Raw genomic sequence first — 26,577 nt, 5'->3', positions numbered from 1 at the left:
AAAGCATGTGGAAACAGCAGCACTTTTTTAAGGGTAAAAATTTAGGCGAGAAAAACATATATTTTCAAGTGTTACTGTAGTTACTCTTTTTTTCTTTTAAAGGATACAATTTTTGTATGTTCTACACTGAAGTGGCAGTTTGACAAATGAAAGTTATTTCAATTGATATTCTGTAATATTTCAGTCTTTGTGTGCTAAAGCGGCCCATAAGTTCCTGTAGATGGCAATATACATTCTCCTTTTTTTGCCAAATAAATGAAAAGCTTGTTGGAATCATTGTCTTCTCTCTTGCTGTTTCAAAATCTCACCTAGCTTTCCTCAAAGATGGCCCCAATAATGTGCTTAAAGTCAAGTCAAATTCAGTTTGTGCATGATAACATGATATTTATTAATACTGTAGCCTACATTGTGCATAATTTAGCTATTAACTATATATTTCTGGAGTGTTAAAGATTAAAAAATATCAAGAACCTGTACACAACCAAAAACCGTGACCCTAAAACCGTGATACAAACCGAACCGTGCCGCCCCTAGTCCTGATTGACAGTATGTACATTTGCCTAAGATGCTGCAGCAAACAGCCGACTAATCAAGCACCACACACACATGCCCAGTCGTCCACCTCCCCCCTCAGTCAGAATGCCTTGGACCCATGCCAACCTGAGATAACATCAAAAGCAGATGTGTTTCTTTTTGGATGGTCTATCATTTTCAATCTCATCTCATGAACAAATATCAACAGTACAATGATGAGAATTAATCCAAGGCGTTACACTTAGGAACAGCATCAAGTTTGTACATTACAGCTTACTTTCTGTAGGATGTAGAGTGTGTGTGAAGTGCCAAGAAGACATAACACAGAGTTCAGCTGCGTTTACATCTTAACCACACAGTTTTTAGGTGTGCAGTCTGAGCCTAAGATCAGAGCTGTGCTTGCTCCTCCCATCTCGGTTTCTTTCCTCGCAATGATTAATCAATTGCCTTGAGCACATTTTTTGATGAACTATGACAACATGAAGTAGGCAAACTGAACGAATCGAGTGCACGCTAGACAATGAATCATTGTTGTGTTCTACTGTCTGTGTCCTCTAAGAATTGCATCACACGCAAAGGTTGGGTCTATTATTTCTATGTTTGTTTTTTTTACCAGGAAGAAGCTAACATCAGTTGCTATATAAAATTTAAGATTCTGGAGATTCAGATGCAACCAGGTTGCAAAATTATCTTTTTAGTCCACCAGCCAAATGACTAGTGAATGTACCAGGTTGTACCATGATGACTGAATCAAATCTATCAGCCACATGCATATTTTACCAGCATTTTGCTGGTTGATTGTGCTAATTGTGTACCTTGCAACCAACTACATGTGTCCATAAACATCAGTTCATCACATTCAGTGCTGTTTACTTGTTAATATTGTGAGTATTGTAGGCTGTGTGCCTTTGTTGGCTTTGGAAGTAAGCCTGCTCAAAGACAGGTAATAACCCCATATTATATGAGCCTTCTCTTATTGTGGAGACACATTTCAGGCCTACCTCCTTCTACTTTTGTCTCTATCACCCTCTTTAGTGGCTAAAGGAGCAGATGGAAGTTTAAGAGTGCCCTCTAGCAGACGCGGCTCACAGGGTTTGAGTGGCAGTTGTCGGCCGCATCAAATAATCTTAATTACAGCAAGGATTATTATGCTTTAAAAGAAATCCCATCACGCACACACACCTCCCAATATTAAAGAGCCTTTCCCGCTGCATTGTTATTTTTATGGCCAGAGGGTTACTGGGAATGGTGCAGTGAAGCAATTCCAGCCCCTAAGGAAATGGATAGCCCCCAGAGGACCCAGTTACACCCATATTCCTCTCATTCATTTAAAGGGCTCCTTTTAAATGAATGAGAATTGCTCAGTCAGTTCGGCTGGTTTGGAAGGGTTTGCCGCACAGCATCTCTCCACACAGAATCCCTATAAGAGCCGTGATGCTAAGGGTTGGGTAATAATTATTGCATGTTTGTTGAAATCTAAAGCCTTAAGAATACATTAAAGATTAGCTAGATTAGTGCATTTGTTGCTTGGTGCAAAATGTGAGTTTACAACCTCTCAGTTCAACAATTTGCACCTTCATAATCTAAAACTGTATACTGTCAGTGTTAGTAACAATCACGAACTGATTTAATACAAAAGAGAAAAACACATTGAATGCTGTAATTTACTATTCTTACTAAACTATAAATCATGGCTTTAGTGGCGCAGCATATTTCCAACAGGGGGCATTGTGCAAGTAGGAAGAGGGCTTTCCACAAGCCCTGTTGAAAGCTGATTCATTTTTTTTTAAATCTGTGTTGAAATGAATTTTGTGTAGTTGTATAATTGAAGTTGAATAATTTAAAAAGCCAGGACTCAACATTTCAAGTCCTGTAAGTTATAGAAAGATATTTCAAGTGTGACCAGTGTTGCTATATTGTCTGATAGGACCGGGTAGCTCCAACCTTAGTGTGTAATGATGCATATAACTTCTGCAGAAATGCATGGAACAATTAGTTTGATATAATGTCAAAATTACAGTTAGGGTAGGGTCAATCAAAACTGTAGGCCCAGCCACTGCACGGGTGACAGTTCCAGCTGTTTGTTCCATTTACTCATGTGTCACAACAGCTTCCTCCAAGCTACCTCTCTGCAGGTAAGGAGACCCATCAATCACCCCGTCTGCGTGCTGAGCTGTCAGAGGCCATTTCAAAGTGTCTTGTAGGAACTTGTAACTCCTTGGGCAGTTCCCACTGAGTTTATTCACCTTACGTTGCTGTAGCTCAAAGACATTGCCACTTCTTCTTTTCTTCTCTTCCAATGAAACCGCATTTCTGACATTGGATAGTTGTTGATTTAAGCAGGAGTTGTGTTTGGTGACAGGCAAGCCTGATTAACACACACAGAAGTGTTTAGAAAGAGAAAACTGAGCTCATTGTCTGCGTTGTGATTAGAATCTTTAGTATAACGTCCCTGTGATGTCATGGTACGTGTTGCTTTGTGGCTGTCTGTATATATTTATTGAATTGCTTACAATGTATACTGTGCACACAGAACAGGCACGTTGTCTGATGTGTCCCCATTCACCCTGGCCGGTTTCTGACCCATATCTGTTGAATTTGACTCAGACAACCCACATCTCACATTCATGTTTGCTACAATGGCCAACGCTGGCTTTTATATGATCCTACAACCTTGAGCGTAAAAGGGGTCTTCATGTACATCATCATCTTCATCTGCTTGACCATCTGGTTTTGGGTCGCGGGGGGGGGGAAGCAGCTCCAGAAGGTGACCCCAAACTTTCCTTTCCCGAGCCACATTAACCAGCCCTGACTGGGGGATCCTGAGGAGTTCACAGTCCAGGGTCGAGATATAGGCTCTCTACCTAGTCCTGGGTCTTTGCCGAGGCCTCCTTCTTTCAGCATGCCTGGGACACCTCCCCGTGGAGGCGCCCAAAAGGCATCCTTACCAGATGCCCAAGGTGTGGATCCTTATCCCTTATCCTTATTTCTTTTCCAACATGTCCTCTAAACCATACCAACGATATAGGTGGTTTAATTTCAACCTTCTAACACAACACTACAGTAGCATTTTCCATCTTCATATTTAAATTAAAGAACAGTTGCTGTTTTAAACACGTTAACATTGTGAAACAGTCACAGTTTGGTTACGTTAAGACACCAAAACTACAAAGTTAAATTTAGAAAAATATCGTGGTTTGGACTCAAATCCTGTTATGTTACTTATCTCTTGGCTATGCACATGACATTAAACTTGGCTTAGTTCAGTTTGTTTGTTAGAGTTAAAAACAAACTTTCCATTTACCTGTTATTTCAAACGGGACACAAAGTCCTGTGTGTCTCTTCTTTTCCCTGTGTTACTCATTTCCTGGGTTTCATTCTTTGTAAGTCATCCTTACTTACCTCCTGTTCAGATGTATTTCTTGCCTGTTTTCCTTTTGGCAAAACTACCAGCCATATGTCATTTGTATATAGCTGTTTACAAACCCTTTGTTTCCTCCTCTTGCTATTTTAGAAACAATATATTACAACATCCTAAGAATAGAGCTATTTATGGTCGCTCAGTAGAACTAGTATGATGGCATGAACAAGGAAGAGGAATTACTGCATTCGTTATTGCCGTCATCGTGTGTTTGTGACAAATGAATGACTCTTTATTTTTCACTTTTCCTTTCCTCAACCGAGAAGGGCATAGTAAAAAACCCAGTGTTGTTGTCATCTAGTTGGCTCAGAAGCTGATCAGTTGGGAAATTAGGAGTTAACATCTAAAGAGTTGGTCCCTGCCCAGCCTTTGGGGGGGGATAGAGAATAAAAACCTGGATTCTCTCCAGTCAGTCAGCCATTGTTGTAGAGCAGGCTTTCATTGGTCCTGTCGCCACAGCTGCATAGGCTGAATAAGCTAGGCTGCATGTTCCAAGGTCCGGTGATGTTGGGATGGTAACTTGGGTTTGTTTTGAACAGTGTATAGAGAATACCATGGCTAAGCTCTATTGAGAGATCCTTTTGTTGCCCCTTGGGGTCTGTACACTGAATGGCTGATTACCTCTAGTGAACACACAGCCTTTTGTCTTTCACTTTACCATTTCCTTCAAGGTATTACAAGATTGGAAACAGCATGGGTAGCATGGCTGGGCAATATATCAATATTTTAGCAATATCAACATATGAAGCTAGATATTGTCTTAAATTTTGGATATGGTAACATGGCATAAGTGTTGTCTTTTCCTGGTTTTAAAGGCTTAAATAATCCTAATGTGTCCAATCCATCAAATCTGCACTGCATCAGCTGACAGTCATTGGCTTGTCTCTCTCTATTTTATGCACTTCAGCTGTGTCTGCATTTCTATTCCATGTGCATCACAAACCAAAGGTTGTTAAACTGTAAATCATTTTTCTGTTTTTGCATATGTGTTTTGTGTTTTTTTTGCACGTAAGAACACATACATTGCACATTTGTCTGCCCATACAAAGTGAATGTGCCTGCAGAAAATATAATTTCTTCTCATGTGTGAGTCATAGAAGGGCCTGCTGGTATATAATGTACTTAGTCAGTGTTGAAATGTTAATGACAATATTTAGACTTGTTCTTTCAGAGCTGTGCACTGCTAGTAGCATTGCAAAAACAATATTGGTCCCTGCATAAACATATATGCATTATATAAACACACAGTAATTCAAATAGATCCTTAGCTTCTTTTTCTTTCAACTCGAGTGATTCATGAGCCGTGGAATGGCGTGACAGGAACGTGCTGATTACTCAGTACTCTGCTGCCTGTCTCTCCATATCCACTGAGTAAATAACTGCAGGGAGGGAGGGAGGGAAAATGGACTGCTGAATGAATAAAAGGACAAAAGGATGAATGAACTAGGCAATGAATGAATGAATGACACAGGTCCAATACTTTGACACTCTTGCTGCAGTTAAAAACCAGGCTTGTTTGTTGCAATATTGTGCACTATTATATGGTGCGGGCGGACAAAAAAAAGGAAGACCACCACAGCCAGGGTAAACACATAAGCACACACATTTCAATTTCTTGAAGAAGCTGGGGTGTGTTGGTCAATTAATGGTTTGCGCCATGCCTGCACATTTTAGGCTTTACTCAGGGGTTAGTGCAAAGAGGGGGATTGTAGAATGACTTCGGCAAACTATGTCAAAATGACGGTATAAACACAGATAGAGATTAAATAGAAATACTGTAAAGTCTGGCTTCTCTTAGAGTAATAGTGAGATTGTACTACTAAGATACTGGAAGTAAACAAGTACAGTCATGGGTCACACAAAGAAGATAAAACATTTTTCTTCTACAAATGAAAAGTTAAACTGATAAGCAATAAAATGCACCTTTGCTCAGTTTAATAGTCATGGGTTTCGACGCCACAGCTTTTCTCATTCTGGTATAACCAGTAGCTTATGGTGGTTACTGTCAGCTAGTGTATGCATATTTCAGACAGATATTGGTATGGAGCTAGGATTACTGAGTCAGCTCCCTAATTTTAAGACTCATATTTACTTTTGCCACTTTCATAACATTTTTGTTTATAGTTGCCATCATCTTATAATGATCAATTGCCACCGCAGTTCTTCCAAAGTAACGTTGATTCACTTTAAAACTTCATTAAAGGGTTCATATTAGTAGCTAGGTAAGGACTACTAGACAGTCAGAAGCAGAGTATGAAGGCGTGCCATGCTAGCAGCTAGGCGAGCATTATAACACGTGTTACAAAGTGAAGCACGTTTGTCACAGAAGTAAAGGCTGGACTGCAATAGAGTTGTTTGTAGAAGTTTGTGAACAGTGTTTTCTGTTGACGATGGTAAGTCCCTTTCGGGTTGGCTTTTCCACTTAGTAATCCTATTACATGCACAAAAATGACATACAACACAATATAGGAAAGAAGAATATTAAAAAAGCATAATATGAGCCCTTTGACAAATGTTTGGTCTCTTGTTGACAGAGAAGACAAGTCATTTGATTATGCAAATATTTAATAGATCAACTTTAAACTGATTTATTTTCATATAAACAGTGCAACCCTGAGTCATCACATTTGTAACATTTGCTAATTTATATAAAAAATGTTGACTATAATAGCAGCTTTAAAGCACATACATTTTCATTTAGATTAGAATACATTTGGTGCTCACAGACAACATAACATGGTATCCTGTTAAATAGGGCAGATTGCTTCATTGCCGCACACCATTGCGGCTTCATTTCTGTTGTTGGCTTTGTCAACCACGGTGTGTTATTGTTGACAGATCCCTTTCTCGACTCAAGTAAATCTCTTCAGCTCAAATTCCCACATAATATTACTGTAATCATAGCATTCAGGGTTGAAGGTGTGTGTTCTGGGGTGGAGTCAGGAAGCAGCCTCCGGCACGAGGCACCTTTTCGGGTCCACAGTGTTTCTGTCTGTGGCCCGCTCTGACACATCCCTCCAGAACCATGGCTCACAGCCCAAAATATTCCCTTAACCACCAATGACGCACATGCAACTGCTGCCAACACTTAATAGAGGCTTTTCATATTTTCACCTTTAGTCTAGGTCTTTCATTTTTACTTGTACCATTAATATAGCTATTTTTTTTCTTTACTGCTGCTTTTTAAGTGTTAAGTGCGTATGGTGTTTGCACATAACTTACAGTAGTTGAAAGCACACCATAAAACAGCTAATGTGAATGTTGCGTGCATCACCCTGACAAAGTCTGCCTGTGTTTGTGTAAAAGCCTCTAGGTATCCGCGTTAAGACGTCGAGATTTTTAAGAGCTAGTGGTTATGAACAATTAAATGACCAGCTTATGTAAACAAAGCCGGTGCCATTTGTGTGTAAACAGGCAGTGAAGATTGATCCTTTTTAATCCGCACCTGGCAAAAAAAGAGCTAGTAAAAATGCTCGTTAAGACGGGAATTTAAATTGATCTGAAAAAACTTCTCAGCTGGGGTGTTTTTGTTCCACCTCACATGTTAAAGATGGTTTAAGATTGAGTTACGGGCACACACGCCATTGTCTTGTGATCCCGGGAAACTAGCAACATGAAGATTTTTTAAAGATGCTTACTTTGACACATCTTGCTGATGGCAGGATGGCGACAGTCTGACCTGGTGTTTTGAGCCACTTACGTATTCCGTTCACCTTTTTAGTTGAACATGCTGACTGTAAGCTGAAGATACCCCTTTTCTTCTACCAACACTTTGTGCCTTGTTTGTTTGTGCTTTTCAGGTATATGACTGCCCTGACAGACTCCGATGAAGAAGAGCTAAGTGATGCAGAACAGAGGGATGAAGAGAAACTAGAAGACAAGCTAAGTGTCCTCCTGGAGAGGATCGACAGTTTGCATCACGGCGCTGAGTCTGACAAAAGGCAAAGTCTCGACCTTCTGTTAGAGCACAAAGAGGAGGTGTGTATCGTGGACAGAACACTGTCGCTGAGGCGGCGCTATTCCCTTCGCTCATAAACTTCATTAAATCTTTAAAGCATTAAATCGTCAAAATATTTTGTCATGCGACACATCGATTGAAAGCTTAGCCTCATGATTCAATTAGGCACGCACAAAAAATCATAAGCTGACTTTTAGCAGTTATACAACTGTTATAATGAAACTGACAAAGAAGGTGCAGCTAGTGGTGAGAGTCGTCGTGAGAGACCAAACCATGGAATTTCAGCCGTTTCATAACAGGTTAAAATTTGTTGTTGACTGTTGCATTCAATAGAGATGATGATAGATGAGTAATCCTGTATCTTAATACAGAACAGTATGTTTTAACACTTTGCTGTACTTATGCAGTTTGGCCGGAACTCAACGTTTCTTTGGCGGCTTATCCGAGCTTACTGTGATGTTCATGACGTCAGCTCCACTCTGGAGGAGAAGAAGACCCATGCAGCAACTGGTAATCTACTAAGCTTTGTTTTGTACCTCATTGGCCATGCATTCCCAATCTGGATGTGAGGTGCTATAACGTCATAAATCCACAGCTGCTATACTGGCCAAAACCTAAATGCCAGTGTCTCATCTGGAAATCCCAAATCCATGCCAAGACTTTAGGGAGTTAGTTTGAGTGGTCCCCCCCCCACTAAATTATCAGAAATAGGGATGATAAGGATTAACTGTTGACCAACAATAAGAATTTTGGCCGATTACTACCATCAGTTAAACAGTTATAAACAGTATTATTAAAACAAAAGAAACTATTAAACATGTTTTTGCTTGGTAATAGAAAAATAGGCTATTTAATCTTCTTTTTCTGCTAAATTCCTGGCTCTCTGCTAGACAGCACTCACCGCGGAGAGCTAAATGCCACATGCCACTATATTGATGAGGACTGGCGAGTTATTTGATCAAAAACGTGTGTGACCGATGCTATGATCCCGCTAGGATCGGGATACAATGAGAAGCGACACAAAATTCTCTGCAAACTGACATTTTACCAACATTTTTAGAGGCATCTCACACACCGTGACATACAATGAGTTTTCATACAAGTTTTTTGGTAATCCATTGCACACCATCAGCGTGATTTGGCTATATACAATGTGTATTCCACATATTGTCAACACAGTACAGAAACAGGACTTTCCGTGCTTGTCTTGTGTTACACTAAGACTTTGTGACGTAGACCATAATGCTTTTCTTTTTTTTAAATCTCAAACAGAGGCTGTTTTGTGATTGTACTAAAGTTCAGACTGGATTGGCCAGTTTTCTCATCAATGTGCCTCTAATCAAAGCCAGGTGCTTCCTGCAAAGACAAAGAGATATTTAAAGCAATAGGGCATCATACTTAACATTCATTGAGATATTAATAGAGCAGCTGGAGTGTTGAAGGATTTAAAACTGAGCTCTCTTCTTGGATTGCATTTCATATCACTTGTTTTTAATCGCTTTAATCTGGTGCCTGGTGATGTTTTCTTGATTTATGTTTATCCTACTGTGTTTTCTCAGTCAGAACACACCTTGATTCTACTAATCCACTCTCCCTTTTTCCTGGCGTGTACTGGGGTGAATTGCGTGTGTTGAATATGTTTTTCAGTGGAGCATCACTAGCTATTGTCTGTCTTTTCTTTACTCTTAGGGAAGAAAGTCGGTGAGGAGGCAGTGAGCATGAACCCCAGATGTGCTGAAAGTCATCAGTGGTAGGTTTGAGTGGTTTCCTTCATCCCCCCCAGCCCCCAAAACCCTCCCCGTTCATCAAAGTTTTCAGGAGCTGTAAATTAAAAAAAAGTTGAATTCTAATCCAGTTTAACATTATAGTAAATGCATAAATAATGAATAATTTCAGAGGAACATCTCAGAAAACCCACAAGTAGTATAAGACAGAGTGAATTAAATGAAAATAAAAAATATTTAAAAAACATTCCGTCAGTTTACTCTTTGGACCAAACCCACACAGAATGGAATATGCAAAGAAAAAGTGCATCTTTTGTCAAATGAAGGAATGAAGTTGTGTCTTTTAAGCAGAGCGTTGCTGCCTGCTTTGCAGATATGCATGTTTGTGAAATAATAGTAGCTTACCCCCAAACATCTCCTTCCTGTAGATCCCCTCATCCACCTGATAGCATCACATGCAGTTTGAGGAATGCAAACACGGCTTAGGGTTAACTTTGCTCAGATACAGTGGGGCTCAAAGGTTTGGGCACCCCAGGTAAAAAAACGTTATTAATGTGCATAAAGAAGCCAAAAAAAGAAAAAAATCTCCAAAAGGCATCAATGACAGATTAGACATTCACTTTCAAAGTAACAGAACGCCAAAAAATGGCATCTCCAAAAGTTTGGGCACCCAGCAGAGTTAATACCTTGAACTTCCCCCTTTGGCAAGTATCTTAGCTTGGAAACGCTTCTTGTAGCCAGCCAAGAGTCTTTCAATTCTTGTTTGAGGTATCTTTGCCCATTCTTCCTTACAGAAGTCTTCCAGTTATTTGAGATTTCTGGGCTGTCTGTCACGCTTTAAGGTCCATCCATAGATTTTCAATTATGTTGAGGTAAGGAGATTGTGAAGGCCATGGCAAAACCTTCAGTTTACACCTCTTGATGTAATCCACTGTGTATTTTAAGTGTATTACTGTGTAGTTTAGGATCATCATCCATTTGTAGAAGCCATCCTCTCTTTAACTATAGCTTTTTCCCAGATGGCATCAAATTAGTGTCCAAAATTTGCTGAAATTTTATTGAATCCATTTTTCCTTCTACTCGTGAAATTTTCCCTGTGCCACTGGCTGCATTATAACCCCAAAGCATGATTGATTCCCCCCCATGCTTAACAGTTGGACAGAGGTTCTTTTCATTAAATTCTGTGGCCTTTCATCTCCAAACGTACCTTTTGCTTATTGCGGCCAAAAAGTTCTATTTTAACCTTATCGGTCCACAGAACTTGTTCCTGCAATGCATCAGGCTTGTCTATATGTTAATTTTCAAATGCTGATTTTTGTGGCTTCTTTATGCACAATAAGACAGATTTCTACCTGAGGTGCCCAAACTTTCAAGACCCACTGTAGACTGGCGGTTACACTGGAATACTCAGTAGCAGTTCCTTTATGTTGATGTTGCTTCACAGCACAAGCTGTACAGATTTAGTGCTTGCCGTTATGCTGTTGATACATTGGCAAAATGGCAATTTGGGTTTGTGTCCAGCTCATAACATTTGTCTGCATTTCATGCCCTACACGTATTCTCGTGGCTGTGTTGTATTGTGTTACGACCGAAAGTAGTCTAGGGGTGGAGGACGCAAACAGCTTAAAATAATAAACTCCGGACAGAAAGCAAACGTTTAAATAAGGCAAATTGATTGTGGCCGCACAACAAGAGGCAACTAAAAACAATCTTCAAAAGAAAAAGGGGACAACAGCCACAGGTATCATAAGGTTTGGTTCAGAGCAGTTCACAGAGCAGGTCCTAGCAGATCTCTGTATGCGGGCTTCCACAGAAGCCTCTCTCTTCTGCACACAGCCATGCTGCCCTCTCTTAAGCTGTGGGGCACTGATCAGCTGATCAGCCTCAGCTGCTGGCCTGTCATCAGCAGCACACACCTGCAGAGAATCACACACACCTGCACAGAATCACAAAGCACAACATGGCACGTGACATATTGTCTGACATTTCCCACAGAAACTGCATTTTTGTTGCATCTGTCTGATAATAGTGGACATTTTAAAATGGCTGATAACTTTCTTTCTGAGTGGCCCTTAGTATGAGATAAAGTTAAGGGGAATTCTGCCGCCTTAGGTGATTCTCAGACAAAGGAAAGCGGGAGAACCTCTTCCCTGCTTGTACACCATCCCGGTTGCTCTGTGAGTTTGGGAAAAATCCCCTTTGCGTTTAATTAGTTGTGCAGAGTGGGCCTGATGGCATGAATCCCGTTTGTATTTGTGCAGGCCCCAATAGTGCATTCCTCATCTGCTCATGTAAAAACTTGACTGTTGATCATACATGGAATTCATGGCTGGAATAGAGAGACAAAGATTGTACCAGATGCAGCTCTCAGATCAGCCTGCAACAGCAAAGTCTTTTTGGAATGCAGCTACAACAAAATGATGCAAAGCCATTTTTATTTGGCTTTGCCTAACTCCTTTCAACATTGAACACTGAGCATATGTAACGTACATGTAGTATAATGCATTATATAATGTACAGTATAATGCACACACGGCATCAAGTGAATTAGAAGGCTGTTTGTTTAGTTAATTAAGAGCAACAATTTAAAAAAGCTTAATGCATAATCCTATATCCACTAATGGAATTTGTTAGATTCTTAAACTAAGCAGAAACGTCATCTAAATTGAATAGTCAGTGCACTGACTCAAGTTGCACTTCGAGTAGGGAGAAGGAAGGAGGCGGGGACTGGGGACGGTGCCAGGCAGTGTTGCAAGGAAGTTTATGTCTGAGGTAACTGTTTACTTAGTGTGCGATGCCGTGAGAAAACTTGTCACCTGCTTTCCCCGAATGCCATCCAGCTTGTCATAATTTGGCAGATGTTGAGACACGCTGTCAGTCAGTTCCTGCTCTGCCACTGAAACTACGTCTAAAGACTTCTTGGTATAGCTTAAGTGAATGGATGACTTTTTATAAACTTTCCATTGCTATCTACCCTTGTTTAAAGTGATGGTTCGGAGCAATTTCCCCCTAGGGTCCTCAGGCCAAACAAACCCCCAAAAGCTAGCTTTTTTAACTTGAGTCGAACATTGTGCGAGTTAGCTTTATCAGCTTAGTGTCGGTGCTAATGGAAACAAAGGTGTATCTCATAAATTACCCCACTTATAATGCCCAAAATGATACGAAACTTTTACAGTAGTACAAAACAATGGATTAGGAAGTTTGTAACAACACCAGGAGTTTTTTTGAATAACACTTGCCTGCTGGCTTCTGCTTTCTGCTGCTAAGTAAGTGCTATAGTACAACTAGAGACAAGTTATAATTGAGGTAAATTTGGAGACGCTACCTTATTTAATCATTAAATTAATAAATATTTTTGTTGTATCAAAGTTTGTTGTGTTGTTTGGCGTAGGTTACCTGCATCACACATGGCGTACATTACACGTAGCATGCTAGTTAGAACCAAACACAAGTTACAGCTGAGGCTGATTGGTTGTTGGTTATAAACCACAGGATTAACAAAGTGACCATCTTCACACCCCATTGCAGGTATGCTGCAGAAGGATCCTGTAAATATGTTTGCCTCTCATTTCATTATGTCCAAATAGCATACAACAAGGGTAAGAAAGATTGACTAATATCATTAAGGGGTCTACTGTATCTGAAACATCTGGGATGTTTGCCAAAAGCAGCCTTTAATGGGTACACCTGTATCAGCACATACACGTATAAGTAACAAATGACCAGATTTAAGGGATCGTAATTAAAAGTGTTTTGTATGTTGCAATGTGAAAACAGCAAAAAACTGATATTTCATCAGAATTTTAAATATTGGTTTTGGCATCTGCCTCAAAATTCCAGTGTTGTGTCCATATTCACATTTTATATTAAACTACAGGTTAAATGGCAGTGAAGCTCTTTGAGTTTGTATTATAGCACCTATTCAATGCCCATAGCGAAGGATCTCAGACCGTGTCATAGAACCAGGGATTAGACCAAAGCTTTTACATATAAATCTCGGTTGATGTGCACCGACAAGTTGCAAGACATTTGCAAACCTCACGCAGTCAAAAACATGCAGCATTCTTTCTTAGCCTGTACATTACACATTTGAGGATCTGAAGTGATGACTGGATGTGATGTCCAAATAACAGTCATCATTTCGCAAGAGATTAGGCATACTTGACCACTTTTCCATGCATCAAATCTCTGTACTTTTCCCAGGAGAGGCGGATGCGGCCTATTTTGAAATATGATGTGTATTGAGGCAATCAAAGAGCACCATTGAGATCCATAATATCAGCATCTCCACCCCGCTCCACTCTGTGACCTCCTATTCATTTTTTAATTTATTTTTTCAATGCATGTCAGAGGACATACCTCAAACTCTCTCTGCTCAGGTTTCATTCTACAAAAGCTGTCCAGTAATGTGTAGCCGTCATGTATGCCATAGAGCTTTCTAGTACACCAGAGCTGATGTGTGGAACACAAGTGTGGTCTTGCAAAATATTTTTTGTCTGTGGGTGTATGAATGTTTGTGGGTATGCATAAAGTATGCTTGCATTGGATTACATAAAGGGCTGGGTATTGTTAAAAAATGTTAGAAACCAGTACCATGACTTTGAAATTTTAAAATCTGTAGTTTTAGGTCCTACTCTGTGTAAAATAGTATATTTCCGACGTGTGTCTGCGACTTGTAACGTGAGACAGCCATCACAAACATTAGATCTTGGTAGAAGCATGCTGCATGCTTATTGGCTCTCTGATGCTGATATTTACTCCTCATGTATTGAAATTCACTATTGAATGACGAGGCATTTGTCCATACTTGATACTTCAGTGGTAATTTGGTCCGTGCCTAAATGTTATTGAATTTGGTACCCAGCCCTAGTTACGTAGTGGACATTCGTGACAGCAAGTGTGAAGTCCTATTTGTATAATCTCCTAAGCTGAGTTGTGATTACATTCTTGTATCCCCGGCTTTGTTTATAGGTACGTTTTCAACGATCCCACCGTGTGAACGCAGCCCACGTAAATCCCTGGCTGTAGGGCCTCTCTGATTGTACAAAGGCCCGCGGATTAAGCAGGGAGCCTGTGGCAGTGGCAGTCAGAGGAGGGGGGAAACGATGGCGTCCTCTACAAAGACAAACTTAATTTCAAACACGTGCCTCTGTTTGCTGAGGCCATCGTGCGTGTCACTGTGGCAGCATTGTGCTCTGTTCTCAGTAGCCGTGGAAACCCTGTGTGAGTGCATAAACTGCAGACCTCACTGTTTCTCCGGTTCATCGATATTGGAATACTTGACACGTGGCTGCAAATCCCAACAACCCCCCATGCAAAGAAAACACCATCAGCTCATTCTGTCACGGGAATGTACATCAGTCCACTTCACACATTGTCTTGCACAGGTTGTCCTTAAATTCCTTGAGTTTCCGGCCCTGTTTTCCTCTGCAAGATTTAGCCTGGCGCCCTGCCTGGCCCTCTCTGTCTTGAATGAACTCTCTATGTTTGGATTTGAAGGCTGAAATCAATCTGCTGTTTCTGCAAAGCAGCTGACACTTGGGACCTTTTTGTTTTGAAGCCAGTAGAGTGGGGGAATTTCACTTAGCCGTGCTAAAAAAGCTCACTAACCTTGCACAATTAGGTGTTCTGTCCTCCTCTCATCTTTCCCCTGTCATGTCTTGCTGCCGCCCACCTTTCCTGCTCTTCTTGAGATTTCCCTTTTCGGGCCTTAGACAGTCAGGGAGAGATAGTATTTCAACTCAGTGAGGAAAGGATAAACAGCAGCAGGTTGACCCTGAGGCGAGGCACACCTCTCTACCCTTTCACACATCTCCTTATATACTTCTCTCCGCTTCTGCATTAAAGGCCTGGTGCTGTTTTAACACAACAACAATAGATATGTTACGTAAGCCAAAAAACAACACACACTCCACTTCCAGAAGCGTTTCCACACCTATAACACTTCCTGGTCACAGATATAAAACATCTATAACATCTAGGGGTTTTACCATTTTGCTTTACTGTTTCTAATATTTTAATTCAATTCAATTTATTTATAGTATCAATTCATAACAACAGTTATCTCGAGACACTTTACAGATAGAGTAGGTCTAGACCACACTCCAGAATTTACAATGACCCAACAGTTCTAGTAGTTTCCTCCAGAGCAAGCAACAATGCGACAGTGGCGAGGAAAAAAATCATTTTAGTTAGAAACCTTGGACAGACCCAGCCTCGGGGTAGGCGGTGTCCGACGGGCCGGTTGGGGTATAGAATGAGGAGTGGAAATAACAAAAAGTTGAAAAAAATTGTAGTTTGTTGCAGTTCTTTGTAGTAATTCATGGCTTAGCAGGGCACTGTGGGCATTACAAGGAAGAGCAGGACGTAGCTGAGCACAACAGAGTGTACCAAGATGAACATGGCATCGCAGAACGTGTAGCGGGACCATGGCGACATATATTTTAGAACAAGGCAATCAATCTGAGCATCTGACAGACAACGAATGAAGGAGAGGACGGTCCTGATGAGAGAGAGAAAGAGAGAGAGGATGATGGTTGTTACACACACAACAAGCGACATACGGTCATAGGTTATGGGTTAGACATTGTCCCTCAAATCATATAAAAGTACATACATTTTGTGCAAGGTTGAATTTGCAGGCTAGTAAATGCATGTTGCTTTGGTTCACATCCTGTATTTGGTTGGATCGCATTCTCATCTGAAGTGTACCAAACTCTACACCGCGTTCCAAATTATTATGCTAGTTATATTTTACACTGAAAAATCAGTATCAGTATAATTCAGTAAGTCAGTATAGGTCAGTATAATTTTCAAGTCATCACTCGTAAGGGTATAAGTCCAATTTTATTGACCATACACCAAATGAAAACAGTATTTTTTTTTCAATAAATTAAAAACTCCAAACTATTATATTTTGCATTATAATGCACATTTCCAAATTATTATGCACAAGGAATTGCAGAACATTTTACACGTTGTAAAGAACGGGAAATGGTTGTTTATTGAACTTGCACCATTGGGAGGTCATATGTACTGAAATCAAACGCTATTTCAATCAACCACATCTTAACAAAGCAAGTTACATGTTAATGTAGGACCCCGTTTTTTATATCACCTTAGCAATTCTTGCATCCATTGAACTTGTGAGTGTATGGAAAGTTTCTGCTTGAATGTCTTTGCATGATGCCAGAATAGCCTCCCAGCGCTTCTGTTTTGATGCAAATTCCCTCCCACCCTCAGATCTTTTGCTTGAGGGTGGGTTAGGGTTGAGGTCAGGGGATGATGGTGGCCACACCATGAGTTTCTCTTCTTTTTATGCCCATAGCAACCAATGACACAGAGGTATTCTTTGCAGCATGAGATGGTACATTATCATGCATGAATATGTTGCACGGCAACTCATCAGTAAATAAGATTGTTTGAAAATGAGTCTTCAATATATTTCTGGGCCCATTACAACCGTTTCTGCTTGTGAGCATTGGTTAGGGTTGGCCGAATAATACATCTGCAAGCTTCCGGAGGATCTTGAGGTTCGTGAGACTCCAAAGGCACCAGCAGCTTCAAATACCTGTTTTTGCGTTGTAATGGCAGTTTACCTGCTGTTCTCTTAATCCGATGAATTTGTCTGGCAGTCACCTTCCTAATTATGCCTGTGTCTATTATCATGACCCGTCTGTGCTCTGAATGAGCTACAAATGTCTTTACAGTACAATGTGTAATGTTTTCGTACCTTGTCCAAGGCACTGCACTTTGCATTTGAGGCTTTTTCCGCAGCAGAGAGATCCTTTTTCATTCCCATGTTGGTTAAACTTGTGGCCTGCTTTATAATGTGGGACGTCCTTCTTATGTAGTTTTCTTTTAATTGGGCTCACTTGGCCATCTAATTATCACAGGTGTCTGAGATTGATTTCAGTGATCCGAAGAGCCCAGAGATACATAACCATCCATAAGTTTTATTCAAAAACTAAACGGTTATTATTTATGACACTGAATTCCAATTTGCATAATAATTATAAACGCAATGTAATACACTTTAAAGCGAACCAAGGCGGCCATTTTCAAGTGGACCAGAGCTTTCACACCGCCCCAAACCAACCGGACTATCTGACTATCAAACTTTCGAGCCCCACTGTACTTCCCAGTAACACTGCCCAAATTCCTACATACTGAACAATGTTAGAGCTAGCCAATCAGAGACAAGTTAAAATGTCTTGCGGTAGCCTGGATGTTGAGCAATCTCTCCAACAGGCCTAACCTGAGCATTTCTGATTACTATTCCCCTCTGGTATGCTTCTCTGGCCGCTGTCATCTCACCACCAGCAAGACGCAAGGTTTATTGCATTTAATCACATCAACATATTTCAGCATGCTTGTTAAGAGAGAGAGAGATTGATGAATTCTGAGCATAACTCCTGAAGAAAGATTGCATTTAGATGGGGTCATTAGTGTGTCATTAACTGGTTGGATGGCACAGTGCATTGTGGGTGATGTCAAGAAGTGAAGAGAAGCTAGGACTACATATTTGTTATTATAAATATGTTATAATGACAGCAGGATGTTGCACAAGTAACGATCGTTTTTAATAGCGATTCATTTGCTGAATAATCGTTAGTTTCCAAAAATATTGAACAATGGCTGTCACAATTCCCTACATTTTTACAATTTCCTTCATTCCTAAGACTGCACATTGCTGCTTGTTTGCTCCAAAAAACTGTATATATATATATATATACTGATGATGATACTTTACAGTGATATGTAAAAGATGAAACAACTCCTCACATTTAAGAAGCTTCTACCAGCTAATCCTTTTAGCATTTCTTCTTCATACATTTGTAAATAATTCATAAGTTATGAAATGGTTGTCAATTCATTTTCTGTTGAGTGACAAATAATTAATTTAACTAATTGTTTCAGCTAAACTATTGCATTACTGTCAGTGTAGTAGGCTAAGAGTTTACAGCCGTACGAGCAGCTCTGTGAGGCAGGTAATGTTTTTCTTGAATGCAGAGTTGCGCATGCGTCACTTTGCAACAAGTAGACTACAAGATGCTAACGAGAGACTTCTGTAATGTCAATACAGTAAAAATGGACCTACTTAACCAAGTTGGTTTGCTGCTGGCTAAGTTAGCAGTCAAACACAACAAAGGCTGCCACTTGAATGGTGTTTTGAGCTAAGGTTAACAATCAATCATAGATAGCTAAAATATTTGTTAAATGATTTCCGTCTTCTGTTATTGTTTGTAATGAGAAAAGTTTATTATTTTATGAAATTCGCAAATTTTAGTATGACATGTTATGCCGTAAACCAGTTAAATCTGAGCGTGCGCCACTCACATCCGCACTCGACTCATATTGGGTAGTGACACCATGTTCAACATGCATGTTAGCATGCTAACCTTGTTAATCACCACTAAACAAAACACTAAAACCACAAAACATTGCAAGTATTTGGCAATTAAAACAAAGTATTTGACAAAGAAAGTTTGACCTGATGACAATGCTAGATGGAAAGTGAAAGTTTTTACACTGCATCCATAGGGGGGGACATAAATATCTTTACCAAACTTCACGGCAATCCAGGTGATAGCGTGCCTAAAAGTGTTGAATCAAGCAAAGGGTCCCCTTAGCTGTTACGTTTATTTTTTGTTTAAAGCTCATCCAATTCACCAGTTCAGAAGGAGAATGAGAACAATTTTTTTAAGCTAAGTTGCGTTGATTTTTGTGCTCTTGTTTAAATTTTATCCAGTCACATCATAACACCACTAGATACTGTGCGAGGCTATTGCTACTTGTATGAAAGGGGCTCAAAATTTGATTAACATGTGGTGGCCAAGTGCAATCCAGCTGTGTCCTGGCTGGTTTGCTCGCTGCAGATATTTGCTCATTGGTGATGGATTTGCTCAAAGCCCTTCACATCCAGCAGTCTGTTTTTATTGGAAGCCAGACGGCACAACTGCCTACAGATAGCATCTCTGCTCCTGTGATGTTGTGAGCTCTGCACTCATCCATTGCTAACCAGTGGCACCGTGGCCGCACCCCGCGCAGCCTATTTTGATTACAATTACACACAATTTTATCCGCCTTTGTTTGTTTTTTTTTACAGATAATGTTTTGCAAATTTGTGATGTGGTAGTACTTGTCATATCACTGTTAATTTTTCACTCTATAAGTGGGAGTAATGATGAGAAGCACATGATGTTTTGCTTGGTGTTTCACCCGCCCACCTGATGTGTTTTTGGTACATTTTGATCAGTTAGTGGGTGGAACATTGTCAACTGAAATCATATCATAATATCGACATTATCTTAAGTTAGTAATTACCTGCTAATCATGTAGTACAATTTGCACTCTGCCAAAGCCCACTACATCTCACCTCTTTTTTTTGTACTTGTTTTTTCTCTGTGTTGTAATCTGTGTTATCACACTGTGCCCGATCACAATCCAGAGAGCGAGACAAAAAACACTGTGAGAACAACTTCAAGGAACAGTAGCCCACCGCAAATTCATGCCCCGTTAAAAAATCTATTCACACATACCAGACACCTTCATGCGCAGGCGCACATTTGCAGATTCCATCTACCATCAGCACCACCATGTCAGACGATACTGTCAGATGACCTTTATGCACGCTGGTCCTTCATATAAAAAGGTATTTATGTTGCTCGGTGGTGTTTGACAGAGTACCAGCAGGATTAAAGCAGCCTTACGGTGAAAAGACTTTGATCAGCTCTCTCCTCCTCCTCTCCAAACCCTCAGCGTCATGCTGACTTACACATCCCAAAGCTGAAACCGCTCTTTGTTTCCCCTCCACCTGCCCACTGGGTCGAGTCGGCATACTCATTAGTGGGTGAAGGAATAAGGTGGAGCAGCTTATCTCCATTGAGGTTGCCTAATGAGGAGTCTTGCAAAAGAAGGTTGAGTGTTGGTGGTTTTTCAGTCCTTTCGGTCGTTCATTGTCAGTGACCCAGAGAAAAGGTGGTGTAACTGAAAGGTTCTGCCCAATTACTCTCTGAGCCTCCCACCTACGCAAAACTTTTCTATTTGGATAGGACCGTTTAACCCCTAGCCAACAATACAAATTTTGACAGATTTATACTATCTGTTAAAAACAAAATATGTTTTTAATGTGATTATATATGTTAGTCTTTAACAGCTATTTGTATAACTTCTAGTTAACTATCTCTGCATTTAAAGCTCTCTACTGCACGTTACCCAAAGAGAGAAACCTGACACACACCACTATATCAATGAGGACTGGCGGGTTAAATTGGCCGTTCTTCACACTGGGTGGGTGTGCCGGTCAGACACACAGCTGACAAAGTTGCAGGTGGATGCTGTGGAGACTGGCTTGGACACACACTCCGCGGACAGCTGCAGACGGTTAGAAATAAAAATCTAAATTAGCATCCCTGCTTCCCTACTTGACTTTTGTGCTGTAGTCAGTCAGGACTGGGCCACATAAACCGGGTCGGTTTTCTGTTATTGTAACTCTTTAAGTTCAATTTATACTCTTCCAATTGGGTCTTAGGTTTTCTGATAGAGTTTCATCTGAGATTAATAAAGTTCTCTGAGCTAAAGGTGCAGTAATTCCACTAAAACTCAAGTCTGTCCGCATTGTAACAATGAGACGAGAGTCAAAGTCAAAGATTTAAATTGCTGAACCAACTGTGTGGTTGTGTGGAGACGACTACACTCAAAGGCGCGTTGGTATACAACACACATTTACAGACCATCACTGCATGAAGTGGGCATGGTCACAGATTTTCGGTTTTGGAAGGTTACAAAAATCCTCAGACGTAGCCTCCCCTATTCTTATTCCAACAAGCACGCATACTGACACCTTTAATACTAGTTTCTCACACTTGTAAATGTATTAATGTGCGTTCAAGCTTATGCTTCTCTGATCAAAGCTCATAATTTTCTGTTTGTATACAAAAAACGTTTAGTTTTTGTTTGGGTTTATTTTGAATATTTAAAAAAAAATGGATAGAGGTTTTAAAACCACTATTTGTAAAGCATGTTTTATCTTTTTTATTGTCCCATCCATTTGCAGTATATCCTATTTGTTTTCTTTCAGCATTATGTCAGCTGTGCTCTTAAAAAGAGGTTCTTGTCTACTGCTAGTTATGGTGTTCATTCCCTTCATGCAGCCGCAATCATAACGCAACGTTTTAGGTGCAGGGGACATACTATCTGTGAAAATCAGCAGCTACAGTATAGACAGGAAAGCCCTGTCAATCATCTGTGACAAAACACATCCCCTCCACCCTTAGTTTGAGTTGCTCCCCTCAGGGCAACACAAAGAAAAAACAGATCTACAAGGGTTCTTTTATCCCAATTGCAATTGATGTGGTCAACAAACTACACAAAACGTTAATATGAGAATGTTATATATTATGTACAATATATACAATTTTCCTGCCTCTGGTGGACAACAACGTTTATTTTTTTCTATTTTTTTTCTGTGAAAATCTGTTAAAACCTGGAACAATGAGCCAAGCAGTGTAACCTGTAGAAACCTAATACACGACTGATCAACATAATACTGTCTCTCCACAGGTATGCCATCATGTGTGGGATTATGGCTGAATATGACACAGTGCAGAACAAGATAAAGAACGGGTACATCTTTAAGGTGAGTTGTTGTCTAAGACGGCACGTATGGTATGTCCGGAACGGTTATGAAACGGGTTAAGACTACTTAACAAAACACTTGCACTGTTATGTGTATAATTTGTTTATATACTGTACATGTCAAACAATTGCTTCTCCCATGTACGCAGAGAGTAGAGAGCAATGACTACTCGTATCACTTAAGCCAGTAAGCCACTCCTACAGCCATTCGGTTGCATAAGATCAGGGAGCGTGGAACAACAGCACGTAGCATTTATCTTCTGTCAGCGGCTTCCCCCAAAACACTGTGTACCTGCAAAACACTTGACAGGTGAAAGAGAAAGCCATAGAGCACTGGAGTTGGAGAGGGAAGATATGGAGGGAAAAAAACAACAACAACCTGAATATGAGACAGGGAAAATGAGAAAAGAAGGAAGGAGGGAGGGTGTGTGTGACAGCCAGGAGTGTGTGGTCGCTCGGCGAGATTGCGTGTGTGAGAGGTGTTTTTGAAATACTTGTGGGTTGGTGAAGCAGGACAGATCAGGTCAGAACAGAAGGCAGTGGAAATAGCAGCCGTGTCATGAATCAACAGTGTAAATCTTCTCCCTGTCTGTCTGTGTGTATGTCTATGTGTCTGCCTCCCCTCCCAGGATCATCTGGATAAAGCCATTGAGCTGAAGCCACGAGACCCCATGTCCTACTATCTGATGGGCCGCTGGTGCTACGCTGTATGTGACCCTCCTGACACACTGCACACAGTACCTATATCTGTCCCATCTGCCAACATACACACACAGTGGATTTTATGGAGGCTGACATGTCTGCGTTAGCCTGGAAATCCAGACCCAAATCCAAACCATTAAGGGTTGATTAATGAAAGTCGCCCATCTTGAGGGGCGGCACCAAGCGTGCATTTGAAAATCTCACAGCACGCAATTCGATAACTCTACGACCAATTACAAAAACATACGTGTCAAGCATACGTTGTATCCAGAGCCCCGTACGCTTGGCTACCAGCGGAGCTAACTGGTAAATTAAACTGTTGTCATCTTCTTAGCTTGCCTCTGGCCCGCCTATATCAGATACACCGATGTGATTGGTGCGGCTCGGCTACAAGGGTATAGTTAATGACCACTATTACTCAATGCCAGAGAAACTTGCTGAGCAAATTTAAATTACAAGAACACTTGCGAGAACTCTACATTTCCAGCGTATGTGTGTGTTGCCTAATATATTTTGAGTTATGGACAAAACAAGACATTTGAGGGCGTCCTAAAAACACTGTTTGACATTTTTTGTTTCATTTTCTGACATTTTATAGTCCAAACAATTAATCGAGAAAATAATGATCAGATAAAACGACAATGAAAATAATTGTTAGTTGCAGCCCTACAGACGTACACTGTCTGTACCAGAGAAGCGGTGAGGGACTGTGCACATGTAGTGAAGCAGTAAGACCTGATATTTTCAGGGATTGAGTTTTAATGGCTGTCTCTTGGTGCGCTCATGTTCAACAAAGATCTTGTGTTTGTATTCAGCCAGCGTTTCTGTTTGAAAGCTCCTGGGATGACGCCAAAGCAACGCTACACCTGCAATTAGACATTACTTTGATGATGGTGAAAAGGAAGGAACATTACGTGTTTGACCCAGGCTTCTCCTTGTCATTATCACCTTCTGCCGGAAAAAAAAGTGTCAGTAGAAAAGTATCAGTGGACTAGGTACCTGTAGCCGTCGAACTACTGGGGCAGTGAAGGACATTGTGTTTTTCTGGCCTGTAGTTAAAAAAAAAAACATCTAACAAACCAGCTAGGAAATGTATCAACTGTGTATTAACTGTGTTTCTAAGTGTTTTTATGCAATTTCTTTCACTGTTGGTTGCTGCCAGATGTAATTGCATTAAACAGACTTAAAGGAAAACATCACATCAATATCTCAATAGACAGCAGCAATATGCCTTAGCAAGATCTGATGAGAAATTTGAATTAGGTTAAAAATAGATATTAAACAATGTTGAATGTGGAATTTCCATTGCGTCATTGAAAGTTGCAGTTTTTTTGGAAACCTATTTGAAGCTGATGGCTAGTTGCAACAGCTCATTAGTAGGGCTGGTTATTGTTTAAAACAAACTGTTACTGGTACCGATACCGATGCCGCAACTTCAATACCGGTTCCTTAGCACTCCTGTTTTTCAATACCAATTATATAAAAACTAATTACAACATTACAGCACAAATATTTTTGTGAACCCAGTCTCTGCAATGTGTAACACTATAACACTAAACAGCCAATCACAAGCATTATTAGAACTTGGTAGAAGCATGCTGCGTGCTCACTGGCTCATTGACGCTGATGAAATTTACTCCTTGGGTACGGAAATTTGGGTATTGAAGGACAAGGCATCGTGAATGGTCATGTCATATGCATTGTCAGACGTATTAATATGGACAGAGATTAGTTCTGATACGGAGCTAAAACACTTGTGTGGACGGAGGTCATTTGTAAATGCAGGAGTGTGGTGTTGCCTCAAACTATTGCGAAGAACTGTCTTTTGACTTCAGGTGTTGGATTAATTTTCAGGTGGCTCAGTTGTCATGGATTGAGAGGAAAGTTGCTGCAACATTATTTGGAGAGCCTCCAAATGCCACACTTGAAGATGCACTGAAAAACTTTCTAAAGGTATAGTGACTCATCCTGCAATCATTCTCCTCTTTGCATACATTCGACTTTGTAAGGTGAGAGTACGCCAGACCATGTAGTTAACCATAAAATAATTACATAAAAATAGGGACTGATTGCAATACCTTATTGATTGTTGTTTTTATTTCCATAAGGTTTCATTAATTGCATCTTCTCCCCTGAGCTGTCCTGATTAGTGAAACATGTCACATACGGTGTCCTGTTTGTTTAGCGTTCATTTGCTACTTGCTTCCAGGTCGCTCCTGTACCCAGTTTTTAAAACACAAACACTCTGTATTTAATACTATACTTAATGTGTGTTCCCACATTTCAAATGTTTATATAGTAGAGAAATGAATTTTGCTTCTTGCCAATATTCTTGTTCAGGCCTCTTCCTCCTCACGTCTTGTGTGTCTCACACAATAATTGGATTTAATCGTTCCCTGTTCTAACATGCCACCCGTGACCTGGAGGAGAACCTCCAGTGGGACTGTGGAGCTTTAACAAATAGATTCTGCCCGGTTATGGAGGTCCCCGGCTTCTAACCTGTGGTTGTCTGTACTTGACTTACAGTCACGGAGTTGTTTGGGTTGTAGCAGCTGCAGGGGAGAGAGAGGCAAGGCAATGAGTCGAGCCAAAACAAGAACTGTTGACAAGCTTGGGTGAATATCATTTATGTCCAGACCATTGAAATCTTCATCTAATCTATCCAGTTAAAAGGGACATTAAAATGTATACTAGCAGCTACTGTACCATGAGCTTTCCTTAATACATAGGGATGTCCCGATTTCAACTTTAAATCGCAAATTGGTTGACATGAGCCTTCTATTTTGTAAAATCAAAATCAGGGCCAGCGATTCCCCCCCCCCCCCCCCCCCCCCCCCCCCCCCCCCCCGGGTTTTTTCCTGTCACCAATACCGCCTACTTGCCAGACACCATAACCGCAGCCGAAGTTGGTGATGGCAGACAATCAACAAAACCAATAAATCCTCCTGCGTCCTTAGGACAACGTGTGGCAACATTTTGTTTCCCCTGTGAGTAAGTTCTGGAAACAAACAACAGGCATGGCGCTTTCAGTTGCGCCTCATAAACTCTGAGAAACTGTTGCAAAGTACCCTTCTGCTATTCAGTGGCTCTCATTGTGGCATTGCTGTCCCTGTTGAAACATTTTGAATTGTGGAATGATTTTTGACACCCATAGTAATATATAAAATTGTGGTATAAGCCCTTTTGATACAGCCTGTTCAAGGTGGGAATGCATTCTTCTGCCTCGCCATACTGGATGAACGTTACGGACACGGAATGGGGAAACCGAGTAGGCCGGCAGCGGATGTAGTAACAGAGCCGAGGTCTTAGTAAAAACGTACAGCCGGCATGGCGGGACTACACACACACTAGACCCTGACGCTAGTGTTACACATCTCGCTTCTTTTCTTTTTACAATGGCGGCATGCTATCTTAATTGACACCCTGGAGCGGCAGATGTTTGGTCTGATGTAGTCTCGTTTTGCCAGATCACAATCCACCAGAGTTTAAAATTCCAACACAAAGAAAGCGGAAGGAAATGGACATACAGTTGTGTTCGAAATAATAGCAGTGCCTTTAGAAAAATGAGTAAATGTCAAAATTCTTCAAAGAAATTGTAC

The 26,577-nt window shown here is 40.6% G+C and overlaps 1 protein-coding gene across 4 annotated transcripts in view; it reads left to right on the top strand.

The window, feature by feature from the left end:
* The window catches only part of LOC117960948 (regulator of microtubule dynamics protein 2), a 37,367-nt gene that overhangs the window by 8,251 nt on the left and 2,539 nt on the right, over positions 1-26,577 (top strand). For all 4 annotated transcript variants that reach the window (XM_034899273.1, XM_034899272.1, XM_034899274.1 and 1 more), the window contains exons 3-8: positions 7,756-7,933; positions 8,321-8,423; positions 9,603-9,663; positions 22,202-22,277; positions 22,906-22,983; positions 24,833-24,931. In XM_034899273.1, the coding sequence (XP_034755164.1) occupies positions 7,756-7,933; positions 8,321-8,423; positions 9,603-9,663; positions 22,202-22,277; positions 22,906-22,983; positions 24,833-24,931 (595 nt within the window). The remainder of the gene's footprint in view (positions 1-7,755; positions 7,934-8,320; positions 8,424-9,602; positions 9,664-22,201; positions 22,278-22,905; positions 22,984-24,832; positions 24,932-26,577) is intronic.

Source organism: Etheostoma cragini, chromosome 17 (assembly GCF_013103735.1).
Source record: "Etheostoma cragini isolate CJK2018 chromosome 17, CSU_Ecrag_1.0, whole genome shotgun sequence".
In the NCBI taxonomy this organism is placed as follows: Eukaryota; Metazoa; Chordata; class Actinopteri; order Perciformes; family Percidae; genus Etheostoma; species Etheostoma cragini.
Note: the sequence above shows the minus strand (reverse complement) of the source record. Positions and strands in the feature narration are given on the sequence as shown.